Source organism: Vigna unguiculata, chromosome 8 (assembly GCF_037176805.1).
Source record: "Vigna unguiculata cultivar grain cowpea cultivar isolate G323 ecotype 2 chromosome 8, ASM3717680v1, whole genome shotgun sequence".
Classification (NCBI taxonomy): Eukaryota; Viridiplantae; Streptophyta; class Magnoliopsida; order Fabales; family Fabaceae; genus Vigna; species Vigna unguiculata.
Genome location: NC_140799.1, coordinates 41,360,824 through 41,378,172, shown reverse-complemented (window position 1 = coordinate 41,378,172; position 17,349 = coordinate 41,360,824). Strand labels below are relative to the sequence as shown.

Here is a 17,349-nt window from a genome sequence, read left to right as displayed (position 1 = left end):
CATTCCCTTTTTCTCCTGATTTCTTAGCAAAAAAATGGGAAGATTGTTTTATCATCCAATCGTGTAAATTGTTATCTGTGCTAACGTTGTCGGTTTCATCATAATTAATTCAAGGTCATGTCTAGGATATCATTTAATTGGGCAATTATAAAATATTACAATAATAGTTTAAATAATCAGGGTTGTTATTCTCGATACTAAAATCTAAATTGTTGTTTAAGGAATATGAAGATTGATTTAGAATTTGAAATAAAGTGATAAATATAACAGGAATTTCCTATCACTAGATTTCTTGTTTAATTTTTAAAAATTGATTCTCTTTTTATTTCGCTTTAGTTAGAGTGTTATACTATTTCGTTTTATTTTATTTCTGCAGATGTAATTTTCATGATGTATGACTAATTATTAGTTAATTATAATTAACCCTAAAAGAATTGCCTAGCACAACCGCTATTATGTAGTGTTAAAAAAACATACAAAATTCTGAAATATAAAATATCCTAGAATATCTAGATACTTACTTGTAAATACTAGAATATGCTCCATAATCTTGTAATCAAATTAACTCTTACACCCTGTTTGTTTTTAAAGGCACGGAAAAGCTCGGATAGAAGATAAAAGAAATGCGAAGAGAGTATAAAAAGAACTTAGAAAAGCCTTGTAGAGTTTCTCTACCAACAAAAAAACTATATTTCCATTTTTCTTGAATTAAGGTCAAATCCCGACTTTAACATTGTTCTTGTTTTTTATTCGTATCCTCCACCTTTTATATTTTATTCCCATATCACATTACTCCTTCACCACTTTACATTCTAACTATTCAAATAATTCATTTTAACATATTTCATTTTTTTTAATAGGTAAATTGTTTGCAGAAAATGAATGTTTCGGCCACATTTTGGATTTTTAATTTGTTTTTTCTCTGTCCTCAAGCTGCATCTTCATATGCAATTTACACTCTCTATACTGCACATAGGGGATTCAAGATACTGTATAACTGGAACAAAATTACACTAAGAGCTTATACATTCATTTATGCATATATAAAAGTACAAATCCCTGAATTCCATAAACATGAATTTTGACAAGCCAGTACCCGACAAAGAATAAACTCAAACAAAATTCTGGAATAACAGTAAATGGTAAAAAAAATGCATTGGAATATTCTAAGTGTCTGATTGTAAAAACTAAAGGATTGTGATCAAAATTGATTTAGAACAGAGTGATTTAATACATCGAAACCAACAGAGTGACCGAGTATAACTAGTGTGAAGGGAGCAGCACCTGCTGGTCATCATCTGTTCCAAAATACCGATCCCCAAACTCACCCATGCCAGGTATGACACGGAAATCTTCATTCAAACCAATTTCAATATCAGATGTCACGATCTTTATTTTTGGGAAGCTTTTGCAGACCACATGAACACCTTGAGGTGCCTGACAATATGAGAGCATATATGTAAATCATTATCTACAAAATTATGGGAAGATATAGTGATATATTGAGGAACCACAAACATTAAGAACTTACTGATATCAGATTGAGAAATATAATGTTGAACTCTGGTACACCCTTCTTTAAAAGTAGAGAAATTGCTTGAACAGCCGAATTACCTAAAGATGAAATGTTTTTCAAAATGAAAAATCAATAATATCCTTATTATGCTAACTGTTTGTTACTTGACTTAATAAGTCGCAGCTGATTGCTGACTTTTCATATACTTATTTACACAATGTAAAATATTCAACCTAGGACATAAAAACCACCATAAAAAAATAAAAGAAAAAGAAAAACATGATGAGAATGCAAACCTGTGCCTAAGATAGGATCCAAAAGCAATACATGTCTATCTGAGATATCCTTTGGCAACTTCTCATATATTAACTGCTCAATAATCAAAGGATCAGTTAGTGACCCTGAAATGAAGACGCATATATAACCAAGCACACAGATGACGAACCTGTTGACCATTGTCACCTTCTCTGTGAATAAGAATTTTCCCAATTTTGATGCCTTTGCAGCATGCTCGTAAAGCATTTTCCATACTCTCGCCACTGAGATTGGATCGTATATCAAATTTAAAGACAGTTTCTTTTCTAAGCAATTATTTCTTATTTATCTAAAATTACATTATCATCATAGGAACAAATCAAACAAAGGAATAGGAAAGAACATATTTTAGTCAATACTCTATAGCAAGGATGACAGATATTCGTAGAAAAAAAAAATCTACACTAAAACAATACCTCCGGATGATGGAGACACCACACAACCTCTTACAGAAATCCACACCACTGTAAACCGATCCTGCATTAAAAGACAGTATAAATTGAAACCATAAAAAAGTAAGACATGAAACAAACTAGTTCTACATTTTGAATGTTCGAAGGAGAATGTCAACTAAGAAGCAGCCACGAAAGCTTATCATTTTTAGTATGGCAATTGCGGCAATTAACATCATGAGCAGAACATGTCTCTCAACCGTACAATGCACGATACCCCCTTTGGTTCCCATTCTATGAAGTATCTACTGGACTCGGAATTCAGACTGCAGAAATGATATCTAGCACTTCCAAGAGGTCCAACATAAGTTAGACATTTCTAAAACAAGGCTAGAAACATGTAGTCCATGTTCCTCCTAACTTTTGTGACATGATACAGAAAGAATTTAGAAACCAAATATACCCAACAGGCACATCACCAACCGCACTTTCAAGTAAAATGAGAAGAGAATAATGCATCATTAGAGGTCCATATAATACTAGCCAAGAAAATTATGATTGAAAAAGAACAGCATACCAGTTGGAGTGATTACTTGCTTTTCCGTAAATGGAAGATGCCCTAGGCCATGTTCTACAACCTTTTCAAGTGAGAAAATTTCATCATTAATGCTTAAAGAAAATGTCATGTCACCACTGAAATTAAAAGCAGCAAATGAACCCCCTTTACATACCAAACGAATCAAACGGTCAGAATAAAATACAAAGTCATGTTTCGTTGTTTGAGAATCCCGAATCAGGGTATGCATACCCCGTATCTGCATCGAAGCAATTATCCTGATTATTCAGCCTCCAGTAGCAAAATCAAAATTTGGATCTCTAGCCATATAGGGATGATTGAAAAAATTCAACAAAAGATAAGGGATACCTGAAAAGTAGACTGAATGACATATAAGCTAGGGTATATTTTACACAAGTCATGCTGCCCAAGCTTCATGCGGATATGCTGTACAATCAAATCGATAGCTACATGATTATCTCCTCCACGGGGTATAATGATATCGGCATACTTCTTGGTGGGAAGAATAAAGTCATCAAAAGCCGGCTTCACAAATTTAGAATACTGTATCAAGTATACAAGAATCAGTAACTAACAATATACAGTAAACTAAAAAGGGAATATAATAGCCTGCTTTATTAACAAAACCAAAAAAACAGATCATTAAAGATTGAAGTTCACAAAACAGAGTAATTACAAGTTTTCTAATCAATGAAATTGCATAACAGTCTGTCAGCAACATGAACTAAAATAGCATATCCAAGTCTTGAAATGCAGTGAATGTAAGAAACACGAAGGCAAAAGCAAAACAAAAAAAACAAAAGACAATCAAAGTATGAAAATGGAAGCGCAATTGGTGTGGCTGGAGAGTAGCTACCTGATCGAGCACAGCTCCAATATCACGAGCATTGTCAGCAGTATCCCGTTTAATTCTTCTCGCCAAGCGAATATCAGCATCTGCACTGAACATTTCATAATGTTAAATGACAGCATAACTTCGTATTGCAACAAATACATAAAATATAAAAGTATGCATGCCTGTAAAATAGCCAGAAAGAAGACAAATGCAATCGTTGATAAAAATGGAAACCGGTATAAAATGGGTGGGGGAGGCAAAGATAGTGTCAATTAGCACGTGAGAAGGACATGAACAATTTTAGATAATGCGAAGAATATCCACTCTCCTATATCACAAAGTGAATTAGGAAGGGAGAAATTTAAGCCCTCCAGACTAAAAGGAATGAGTATGATAACAGAACCTACAAAAAGTAAGAAATATCAAAGCCACAGGAAACACAATAATAGAATACAGTACGCTATAAACATAATGGAAATAAAATAATAAAGGACCTGTGTCGACAAATATCTTCATATTCATCAATGCCCGTACTCGTGGATCATGGAAAACAAGGATACCTTCCAAAATAATAACATCCGCCAGGTTTACCTGCAAAACACATTAAACCAACATAAAATGGAAGTGTGGAAAAAAAATGCATATAAATTTCACTCTGCTGGAAATAATAAAACTGCACAAGAAGCATATATACTGCACGATTTGGCAATCATTAGTAACCAAACTATTCAAATTCAAATAAGAAAATCGCTGTCATGTCATCCTAATATATTTTTGCTTGATCTATACAAATAAAATAACAATTCTTTATCATGATACAAAAACTAAAAGTAGTGAACTATATCAGTCTTAGCCTGTTTTGTTAAGCATTCCAAGATCGTGGCGTAAAAGTTATTAATAAAAAGTGGAAAATATGAGATACCCGTCTCGCTGGAAAAACACCACTTTTGTAACCCTTAAAATCATACTTCGGAATATCTACTGCTTGGCCACGCTTCAACTTGTCCATAACACGTAGCAAATGCTCAGTATCAAAAGCTTCTGATGATATCAAAAACATGAATTAGAAATAAAGTAGCTATAAAGTCCAAGGACCATCATTTACATATATAAAAAAGATAAACGCTTTTAAATTTGCTATCTTATCAGTTATTAGGTGTATTATATTTACCATTACGAAGTGGGCTCAGCTAATAATTATGCTCCCTAGGTACTCAAGTCTAGTATTATATGAACTTTTGTTCAACCTTTAGAATGCTCATGATGCACATAATACATTTAGTAACACTGTGACATGAATTTGCAGCGGTTGCACCAACCATGCTCATCTATAGGCTAAATTCGAGAATATTCTAGCTCTGAAACTTCGTTAAAACTTTAAGTTCAAATCACTTAATTTTGAGGTAAATTATGACGTAAATCTTTCAAATGTTAATATCCTGAAGTATTTTGAGAGTAAGAAAGATGAAGTTTGTACCCACTAAATGAAATGGATTTGTTCTGGTAGAAATTTAAATATCTATAGGGAACTGTAAGACCAGGCCCTTTATAATGTCTTAATGTAAAGAGCAAATCACTAATTAATAAGGAGTTACAATTGAACTTACCAGGATGGTCAAAGTTGTAATCTTGTACTCTTATAAGTTCCGCCTCGGACAAATTATGGTAAAATGAATCCTGTTGTAAAATAAGTAATTCATTTATTCCTCTTGGCATTCCACCACGAGTGCAATAAAACTCATCGATCCTAATTCTTAAACACGAAACCTCAAAAACGTAAAAAGACCAAAATACAAAAGCAAAAGTAGAATATATGAATAAATAAATAACTAAAAAGGTTAAGATCATCATTCAAGCAACTCACGTGAGTTGTCATAATAAATATTTTATACTTCATTTAAATTCAAATATCAGAAAAAAGTTGATGTAGGAAATTTAAATGCAAACAAATCTAAATAATTAGTCCTATTTAATATTCCTGAAACACCATTCTTTTTATGGCTATTCTATTTTCATTGAATTGCTTTTATTTATTATATCAAATTCCAATAGTGTATTTTAATATATATATATATATATATATATATATATATATATATATATATATATTAATTGAGAGTAATAAAATTGAACGATATTAACTGACTTTCTTAATTAGTATGAAATTAATTCTGTTTATTCATTTTTCTTACCGTAAGCAATTCAATAATGTTTTTCCCAATCCGCCAAGTCAATAAATTTTCCTAAAATGACCCAAAATTTGACCGTTCTTTAATATTATATTATTGATATTCACTTTAATTTATAATATTTTTATGTCATTTGTTAGAATAAAAAATATATAATGATTTTTACTTACATAAATTTTTATTTCAAAATTTAAAATGGAGAAAACACAGAAAACAATTATATATATACTAATGTCTATTATTTACTTTTTATAATAATGAAAAAAAATAATGTCTACTAATAATTCTAACTATAAAATGAATTTTAAATTAATCACAACTTAAAAAAACGTTAAGAAGTATATTATGAAAATATAAATTATATTAAATGATAAATAAAAGTAAATTACCTTTTATTAAAACATATATATACTAATATTCAATATTATGAAATTAATTAGACTCTATTAAAAAGTAGAAAGCACTATTGCTTTATATACCAAGTAAGCTTTGTTTGCAACCCATGAAAATTGCTTGGCAACACCCAAAAAACAAGACATTTATAATGACAGAAGAGCACCTACATTGGAGAGGCCGTAACTGTAAAAAATGTTAGAAAACATATCCGAAGAACTTTTAACTTTTGTCAACTAAACAAGGTCTATTCCAATGTGACTTCTGTTGGTGAGAAAATCATTGATATTGTTTGGGAAATTGAGGGAGAAAAGTATACGTGTTCATGACAAAAGAGGTGGTGAACAACACAATACTGGTGCCCAACATAATGTCAATATTCAATTGAAAATAGTACAGAACAAAGATCAACAAAACAATCTATTCAAAAGATTTTGGGATATCACTGGGACAATATGACCGAACAAAATACTAAGGGAATTCAAATATAGGAGGATACACGGTGCTAACAAGTTATAATCCCTGAAGCATAAACTGAAAACTACTGGCTGTTTTCCGTAAATATGTTTGAGTCACATACTTAAATACTTATAAATTATCAATCTAATCACCACTAAGTATATATAAAAAAATTCACTCCATTTTTTCCATATCTTTTATTGTGTCTTTTTTATCTCTATCATTTATCTCATCCATTTCTATTTTCTTCTTATTTATTCTTCTGCTCGAATTCAAAATGCAATGGACTCTTAGTATTTTGTATATTATAAATACCTGATTAACAAGTACAACTCGTTGGTCATGAAGCTGCTGAATAATCATATCACAAACTGATGTCTTACCAGAGGCTGCTCCACCAGCAACACCTATCACATGCACAATCGAAAAAAAGTAAATAGAAAAGGAATTAGAATCATAGAAACCTAATAAAAATTGCTAAGATGTGAAAATGAGACATCCATAGCTGTCAAGATCTTATTTTCAAAGCTTCTGCTTCTAACTTTGAAACAAATAAAATTTCAATATTAACTAAGCCAGTTTGCCTGAAGCTCTAATTTATATGATTAGGGGTTAGGTGTGTGAGGTAGCCCCAGTTTCAAAACTGTAGAATGACAAAGTACCAGGAATAATCAGGAGAAATGGTGCAAGAACCTAGAGTCTGTTCATTTTGGATCAATTTTTCCACAAATAATTACTAGAGAGGAAAAATAAATAAGACTAAAATTAGTTTATGTATAAATCAAAAGTAAAATTTTTAGAAATTAACATAAAGGGAAGTATTTTCATTTGATGTGAATTTTTAAGTTTTCTCAAGTATGACGACTCTGATTTCATGTTCTAACAACCAATATGAATTCTGAGTTGGTGGTAGTTTATCTTTCACAATCAGATAAACTTCTGTTTCAAGAAAATTGTATTGAAGAATAATGTCTTCAAAGGTAATGTTGTTCTCCACTTGACCACAAAAGCTAATGGCTCACTGGAATCATTTGCTAATGCTGGAGGAAAAGGAATACTGGTGATATTCCTCTGCCTTAACAAAACAGCAGAATTCACACATGGAGTCTGGAACCTCAGTTTATAGCAACCAGATCCTTAGTATACTTAGTATACTTAGTATACTATTGTACAATAGATGAGGGCCAAGAAAAAAGACAAAGTTAATACAAGAAGTGCCCACTTTGACTTCCATGACACAAATAGACAAAAATGTGATTTTATGACCGCATAGGTGGGTTGCCATGAAAAAACAAACCTATCACGAATGGTTGTTTATTCATGTCGGTTGCAGAAGTAGTCGGTTGCTCTGTGCCAGCGTTTCTTTGATCTATACCATCCATGTACACTCCAGAAAAGTGAACCTCAGATGAAGACTCCATTAAATCCACAGCTGACTTAGTTCCCATGGACAAAGACCTAGAAAAATAAAACGTCAAACAAAGACTCAATAAAAGACAGAAGAATATGAGTAATAATAATAATAATAACAATAATAGTTTTTACAGTTTTCCAATGTATCTGGGCTGATTGGATCAATCAAAGACAGCCATTTCACATTAACAGTAATGCTTAATCTGGATTCACCCATCCAGATGAAGTTCATTCAAACCTTCTAAAAGATGATTTCAGTACACCATACAAGAATCCAAGAATCTTAACAATTGCCACTTCCTAAAGCGTTATACATATAAATAATCAGAAAAGCGTTATTATATATTCAAGAACTGAACTAAAGGACAAAAGAAGTATAAACAAGTATTGTGAAAATTCGTTCTGTCCATGGCATGATCTATCAAATAAATAATAACTATTCAAGACAGACATCATCAACATCATCAGACGCTTCCATCCGATCCGATGGACAAAAAAGAACATGATTCCATCACCATGCGGTGCACGTAACAACACTCCAGCCAAAGAGAGAGACAGAGAGGTTTCAAGGTTTATATACATTTGCGTGCAACCAAACCAGAAAACAGATAAATTAAAAACGCAGCCATTGTAGTATGAAGCGAGAGAGCGCAGCCATTAATGGATTAATGCAGTTTTTCTGAGTGAAGAAATCCAGATCCAGACAAAAGAAGAAACGAAATGCGGAGAGGATCGAAATAGTGAAATAGTGAAAGGTGAAACGTACCTTTGAAGTGAAAGAATTGTAGGAAGACGAAAGAGGAACGGAGTGAAAGAAAAACGAAAGAAAGGGGAAATGAATATATAGCAGCAGCATACGGTGGTGCACTCTCTCTGGCGCTGCCTTTTCACCTTTTTTATCGTGCTGTTTGTATATATAGTGACGTCGATTGAAACCATAAACAGAAAGAGATAAAGAAATCTTGATTTCGGCTCCACTTCAAATTAAATCGAAAATAACAACAAAAAATACCTTGTTCCTTTTACTCCATTTCAAGAAATCAAAATTTGGATATGTAATTAAATTTTAAAGAGAAAATATTTATTCCATTAAATATTTTCATGAATGCTATTGAAAATATTAAATATTAAAATTCATTGCATTTTTGTTTTTCCTTGATAACAGTGCAATTTTGTTTTGTCGGGCATTCTCTAAATCCCTGTGGTTAATAAATGCTTAATAGATCCTATTAATGTGTGATTAGGTTTTGATGATTGTGATGCGATGCAATAACGTAATTAAACGAGGTGCTGATGTAAGGTAATGATTGACATATTAATCAGTAAAATAATTTTTTTACTGCTAAATTTTGACAATTTTTTTTTATAATTTAAGTATTATTTTTTAATTAATTTTATATTTTTTTATTTTTAATATTTAAAAATTACTTAAAAGATGACATAATTTAGTAATCAAAATACTATTAATTATTAAATTAATATATTTTTGAAAAATGTGTTACGTAGAAGAATTGGGATGAGACAGGAGAGTGTGGTTGGTTAGTGGGTCTGTGTTGTGTAGAGTTGAGTAAGCGAAGAAAAGTCTCTAAAATGAGGACCCCACAACACGAGTATTAGGCGTTGTGCTGTCACCGAAATTTTTAGCGTCAAATTTCATTCGGCACTGAATCTCATGTCTCTACCAACCTTCCTTCTACAACTTTCATTCACCACTCCCATTTTACAATTATTTTCTAATACCAAATTTATTTTTCACTCCCATAAGTATATATTTTTAAAATTAATTTTTGAAAAAAAAAAACTCCTCAGATTAATTTTTTAAATGTACACGTTTATTTTCAGGTTAATGTTTGGTTTTTTTCAAATGTTATAATAGATTTGTTTTGTTTTTAAATTTTATAAAAATAATGTAAATTGTTTGCAAAAAAAAATATATTTTATATAATAAACAGTATGGTCTGTCTTATGTTAAAAAATATTATATAATTTGGAACGAATTGAAAAATAGTCTAAGAATAATAATATTTTTAAAAGATGATTTTCAATTAATTAATTAATTAATATTCAAGATTATAAATAAAATTTTATTTTTCAAAAATCATTATTCTTTAGAATTTAGTTTTTTAAACTTTATTCTACTTTATATTTAGAATTCTAATCCTTATCTTTTATCTTTTAAAATATCAAAAATCACAATATTTATCATAGCAAAGAATTGTACTCATTCATCTAATTGAAATAGATAATCGCATTTAATAAGTGGGTAAGTTTGTTTTTTTCTTTATTTTGTGTAGGACATAATATTTTGAATTGCATGTGGCTTATAATCAAATGCATGTGACGGTTAAATTTAATATTTAGTTGTGATCGTAAGAGTATGGTAAAAATTGAAGTTTTGCTTAATACTTGATGATTTAATTCGGATATTAGTATGTCTTAACATGGTTTAACATTCTATAAATAAAGAATATTAGTGTTTAATATTATATAATTTGTACAAATATTTGTAGTTTCATCTAGTGTCCAAGACAATATAGTAAAAAAATTTACTTTCATTTGAGATAAATATTCAAATGACATAAATACTTTTATTTAATTTTATATGAATGTAAATTATATGTAAGTAAAAGAAGTATTATACATGTAAAAATAATTATTTATTTTTCGTATACATGTTATATCTTTTATTTCATTTTTTAATTTAAATAAGGAAACAACATTATTTTTTGGATAAGCTTAAGTTAGATATAGCTGTCATGTCATTACATAAAATTTTGATTTAAAAAAAAAAAAACATGACAAAACTTCGTTATACAATAAATTATGCAATTATCATAAAAAAATTATCAATAAAAATAAATTCATCGATAAATTATAATTTAAATTATCAATAAAAATATCAATCATTAAATATTTATCGATAAATTTTGTAAGTCAAAATTATAGGTAATTTAGAATTGTTATTATTGATGGATATTTTTTTTTGTAAATTTTATCAATAAAATGATTTTACATTTCTCATTTTTAGCTTTGACTATTTTGAGGTCAAATTTATTAGTAAATTATCTTTATTGTTGGTAATTTTCACTTTTATACTTTCTTAGTTTCCATAAATTATCTTCAAAACAATAAATATATAAAATAGAAACAATTATGATGTTTGATAAGCGTCGAAGAATTAATTAGAATTAATTATTTAACGCATAAACAAGAATTATTGTGAATTTTAATTAATTTTGAAAATTAAATATATATTGATTTTACCTTAAAAAATAAATTTTAATCAATTTTACATCACTTAGAATCTAACAGGTTAAACAATAACAACGCTAAACAATAACGAATAAAAATATATAAAAATGAAATACTTTACTTTATCATCTGTATTATTTTTTCTCCCTCCTCCTCCTCTCTTATTCTTTAATTTTTACCTACATTACATTTATTAATCATATGAGAGTGAGAGTAAATGGTATATTATACACATACTCACAACATAATGAATATTATAATTAATGATGAATTGGGTTTGTATTAATTTTTTAAAATGATATTTGTAATTAATTAATAGTGTGTAAAAAAGTGTATAAATTAAGATAAATAATATTGATCATGTGGTTCCTTGTTGGGTCCCAACAGAGACATCACTGGACCCACTCATGCTGCACTCATTCATTCCTTGAAAATCGAAATTGTTGAAATCGAAAAGAGTGTTTTCTTCTGTTTTAATTAGGTACTGAATAAAAGTTATTCAATTATTGTATAAGCCAATAATTGTAAACATAATAAATTTTATTAAATCATGTTTTGAAATCCGGATCGCATTATCTACGTCGGTTTTTATATAAGTAGTGGTTTAAGGCTATTTTACCAAAATTTAAAACACATTTCATTATTTCATTTTTAATATTATACATAAGTTATTTATTACCTTTTTTGTAGTATTTTCAAACAATTTTGAACTTATAGTAACAAATGAAATACGAGTGAAACTAAAAAAGGTTTCACATTTTAAAAGTTGAAAAGTAAAAGAATAAAAATAAAGAACAAACTTTATTTTAAAAGTTTACTTATGTAGAAATAGAAAAGGTAGTTGGTTTGATGGTTATATTAGGAAAGTATATTATTATAATTTAATAATATTATATATATATATATATAAACTATATCAAATATTAAAAAAAAATCTAAATAAATATAAAGAAGTGAAGTGAATTTTCATTTTATGAAAATGTTAGGTTAAACTATTTATAAGTCTTATTCTTTTTAAATATACTAGCTTACGATATATTTATTTAAATTTTTGTAATGTTTATCTTACTTCGTTTTATTTTATATTATTTTAAACACTGTTCTTTTTATAATCTAAAGAAATACATATAAAATAGTAAAAACAATAAAGAGAGAAGTAAAAGTAAATATATTTTTAATTCAATAAATTTGGTTAAAATAAAGTTATTCATATGAAGTATTATTATTTTTTTATTTTTTAAGCATTCTTTTTATATATGCTATATGTTTAGATCGGATGTATAAATTATTAAGACAAAACATAATATATTTTAATAGTTACAGAAAAAAAGAAAATTGATCCTTGAAAATTTCTAAAAACATGTTAGTGGATTCTTATTTTACGGGTATACTCATCTTTTGTTATTGATTAAGATAGCCTATCACATTTATTTACTAACTAATTTGATTTAAGATTTTTTTCTTCTTCTTTCATAATCATGTATGATGTAACCTAATAACATCTTCATCAGCTGATTTCACATCTTTCATAAAATATATTTTTATCATAAATTTGGTATCATATTTTGAATTTTTATATATTAATAAAATTTCAAATAACAACTAATGATTAATGAATTTTAAACTTTCAGCCTAGCTATTAAAATTCACAGTAATACTTAACAAAAACTTAATTAATAAATTTATTGTTTATAGTTTTGATTATTTTGTTTGGATAGATATCTCAAACTTAAAAAAAAAAATACTATTAATCGATATATCTATTCAGTAATAATTATTTTTAATACAAAAGCCAATTCTACACGAGTTGAGTACACAATCTTATTTTTCTCATGAAAAAGAAAGGAAGTTCCAAGCATAATCTAGCAGTTTTCAATGTCTCATTTCATCCTTAAACTCTTGCTCACAAAGAGATCCTGACAAAAAAAATGTGAACAAATATATATAAATGAAGGAGAGATACGAGTATGTATAAATTAATAAAAATATATATAAAAAATAATTCTTACGTGCTACAATCGATGTCTTTGGAGATGGGAAAACCCACATCAACGTTACATAATTTAGGAAGTTGAACAACTTTGTCTTTGTTTAGGTTAGGAGTTTCATTGGCGGTTGACTTAAGACAATCACATGCCTCACGAAGTTCAGATTTTGTAGGTGCTGAAGCTCTCACATTCCTCACCGCATTACAACAAGCACTTGACAGACTCTCTTGATTTGTGGTGAGAAAAGGTAAGCATGTGAGCAATGAGAGTTTTGCTTGCACACAACTGAATCCATTCACTGGTTTCATGGCTGCAACTGTGAGGAGTAACACAATTGCCAAACAAAAAACTGATGTAGACACTCTCTTCATTCTCACAGTGTGCTTTATCTCAATGATTCACTGTTGTTTTGATTTGGATGATGGAACACGCTGAAGTATGTTATATTTATAGTGTTATAAGCTCTCTTTACGATAGTATTGTTCATTTTTTAAAAGAAAAATAAAAAATATAAAGAAAAAAATTAATAAATTTATTACTTCTTATACCTTTTGATTAAAAATAGTACTAAAATCTCTTATATGTAAGTGACTTATGATTTCAAATTTATTTTCAGTATCTCAATTCTTAACTCATACGTTCAGGTACATCTACTTAACAAACTTACCATATATATTATCTAAAAGATATTATAAGATAATCTTTTTTTATATAAAAGATGGTTTCTTTAAAATAAAATTACGATAACAAAAATTTAGAGGTGACACACAACCAATACTAGATAATTAAAATTTCATACAATCCTTCATCCAAATTTAGGTAATAATCTTACATTAATGACTAAATTACACATATAAAGAAAAAATAAATAAATGATTGTTTTTAATATTGTTTTATGAGACAAATGAGTTTTAAAAAAAATATATTACTTTTTAAAACTTTTAGTTAAAAATAGTACCAAGATCTCTTGTATTTAATTGACTTCTTATTTCAAATATATTGTTAGTATCCCAGTTCTTAATTTAAGGTCAGGTAGATCTACTTGAGAAACTTATTATATACACTAGCGTACACACAAGCGCTATCGCATCTGTGTATACGTATTTTTTAAATATGAATGATAGTATCTTAGCAAAATAATGTAATGTTATTAAGTTAATATATAAAATAAATTTATATTTATTAAAAATGAAGTGAAACGTTAAAAATAAAGTGAAATAAGTAGAAAAGTTAATTGTTGATGAATAAAAAAAAATAAGATAAACAATTTTATAGAAAATAGGTCAAAAAAACCATTAATTTTAAAAAATAATAAATAATTATATTATAAAGGGTAAAATTGGTATTATGAAATGTGGACACAAGGAAGTCCTCTTTATTACTATTTATTATTATTATAGATTATCAAAGAAATATCATAAGACAAAAAGATGGTTCCTTTAAAATAAAATTACGATTTTTCAAGTGAAGTTAAACAAATTTTTAAGAAAATTTTATTTAAAATATAATTAAATAAAAGAATATAAAAAAAGTTAACCTTTTTGAAATAATTTGCCAACAAAACTGAGGATGTAATTTTCAAAAGATCACAAAATATAATAATTATAAATATATGTGATTTTTCTTTTATTAATAATTTATAAACAACCAAAACCAAAACAAAACAAATATGAAGCTTATACAATAATAATAATAGAATATATAAAATAATAATAATAGAATATATAGTTAAATTTCTTTTATCCTAGGTCACCGAATAAAAAAAAGTTTCTTTCACTTCATTTTGGTCATTTTTTATATATTTCTTTGAATTACAAGTGAACAATGTTTAAAATAATAAAGAAAAAACAAGGATTGGAATGACGACCTTAAATAAAAAAATTAGTTATGGTTAGAAAGTTATAAACCAATGTAATAACAAAAATATAAATCTAAAGAAAGGACTCCATACATTTGGATACATGGAATGAAGTAAACAATGTAATTAGAGATAAATTAATTAAAATAAATAATTATGATTATGATGAGTGTGAAATTAAAAATAAATTGAATAAGATTAAATATTTTTATACTAATAAACATTGATACAATATTAAAAATCGTCTGTGTTCTAAATTTTAATATGTTTTGATTTATATTTTATAAATAAATAAATAAATATAGTATTTTTAATTCACGTACACATAATTAATTAATATAGTGTTTATATGAGTAAAATTCAAAACATTTTTCTTTAAATATATGAATTTAATCACGAAATTAAAGGGTGCGATTTTTTAACTCTTATCTTTGTTTAAATAAAGGTAAAATAAAATTAGAAATATGTCACATTTAAAATTCCCTCCTTAAGATTTATTATAGTTATTGTTGATAGATAAAAAAACTAGTCGATCTACAAAAGCTACAAAAAGCTTCAGATTCTAAAAGTTGTTTTATCAATATATATATATATATATATATATATATATATATTTAAAGTTATACCACCACCCAAATTTTACACTTATATATGTTATAGTGTGACCTGTAAAAAAATTTATTTTTTCTTAATGGCAGTAAAAACATACAAATACTCGTATAAGCTAAACAAATTTACTCAAATTTATTCAATTTAGTTGGAATATAATTTAAAAAATGAGAAAGTAGATAAAATTATTATTTTGTATCATAAAATAAAATGGACTTAAAACTGAGATAAAAGACAAAGACATAGAATATTTAAATTGGACAGTCAACGTTCGAAAGAGATTTGAATTTTGGAAGATTTTGGCTCTGATGTTAGTATTTCAAAATCTATGGGTCCCACATGTAATCTCTCTTTTACTACTTTTAGACACAAATTTTAGTAACACAAATATGTAAAAATTTAAATCAATTTTTCTTTAATTGGAATCTAGAGAACCTGCTTCAGTTTATATGTATTTTTTCAAGCATTAAAAAAATTTCTAAAGATAATATTATCATGAAACTATATATTTTAAAATAAATAAAAATTCCAAATATATTGATTGATTTTAATGGTATTATTTCAATAAATTTAAAGTTAAGAGACCTGGAAAGAAGAAAAAAACATAATTTTAGTTATTAATTCAAATAGAATTTATGAATAATAAAAAAATATAATTATATATTTCATAAACAAAAATTTCGTAAATATTCATATTTTTATAATGTTTAATCATAGTACACATTATAGCCCACTCACTCTTATTTATAAAATCCTTATTTTCAATAGTCAGTATTTACAAAATATATCTGAAAAAACATACGGAAAACTATTTTTTTTTTTACGTTTACAATTAGTATTTTTAGTAATAAACGTCGTTTTCTTAAAATGTTTATAGTGACATTATCTATTAAAAAATTCTTTAAATAAAATTATAAAATGTCTTCTTTTCATATCTCATAATTTTGTAAAAGTTAAATAAATATACTAAAAACCGTTAAAACTATTTTTTTTTAAATGATGAATCTTTGGTGACCGTAAAGTATTTATGTATAGTTATCATATTATAAACCAACTTTTACAACGCTTGTATTATTTTTATAGTAATCACAGTAAATCCATATAAGAATGGTTTTTTATTTATAAACACTTAAAAATATTAAAACCACCATAAATGCTTTTATTAATTAATTCTTTATGCAAGTTAGTTAGAGTAATTAATGTACACACGCAAACCATAAATAATCTGTATACTCTTATGTATAACAAGCTTATTATTATTTGTAATAAAACAAAATCATATTAACAGTATTTTTTGATTGATTTTACAATCAATGAAATTTAAATAGGGTTCATTAACAAAATAGGTAAATCGAATCATTTGAGATTCTCAAAATATTATAGTTTTAAGTAAGAAAATTAAAAATTGTTTCCGAACATGTAATTTCTTAATTAATGTACTATAACCATGTCAATATATGTCTGCAGATTAAAATCATTAATAAATAGTTAAAACATAAAACAAAAAGATACAAAACACATAATTTTGTTGAAAATATATTTAATATTCCATT

The 17,349-nt window shown here is 27.0% G+C and overlaps 1 protein-coding gene and 1 pseudogene across 1 annotated transcript; both read right to left on the bottom strand.

Moving 5' to 3' along the window:
* Nucleotides 1-1,008: 1,008 nt before the first annotated feature.
* LOC114193126 (uridine kinase-like protein 3) lies at nucleotides 1,009-9,013 on the bottom strand. The gene is made up of 15 exons (XM_028082829.2): nucleotides 8,856-9,013; nucleotides 7,974-8,134; nucleotides 6,992-7,083; nucleotides 5,243-5,312; nucleotides 4,558-4,676; nucleotides 4,130-4,226; nucleotides 3,657-3,736; nucleotides 3,149-3,343; nucleotides 2,955-3,038; nucleotides 2,801-2,861; nucleotides 2,248-2,308; nucleotides 1,962-2,055; nucleotides 1,813-1,885; nucleotides 1,532-1,614; nucleotides 1,009-1,437 (listed from the first exon to the last, which is right to left on the bottom strand). The coding sequence occupies exons 2-15, from the start codon at nucleotides 8,122-8,124 to the stop codon at nucleotides 1,264-1,266; spliced, it is 1,434 nt and encodes a 477-aa protein (XP_027938630.1). The 5' UTR covers nucleotides 8,125-8,134; nucleotides 8,856-9,013; the 3' UTR covers nucleotides 1,009-1,263.
* Nucleotides 9,014-13,346: 4,333 nt separating this feature from the next.
* LOC146884492 (non-specific lipid-transfer protein A pseudogene) lies at nucleotides 13,347-13,707 on the bottom strand (annotated as a pseudogene).
* Nucleotides 13,708-17,349: the final 3,642 nt, after the last annotated feature.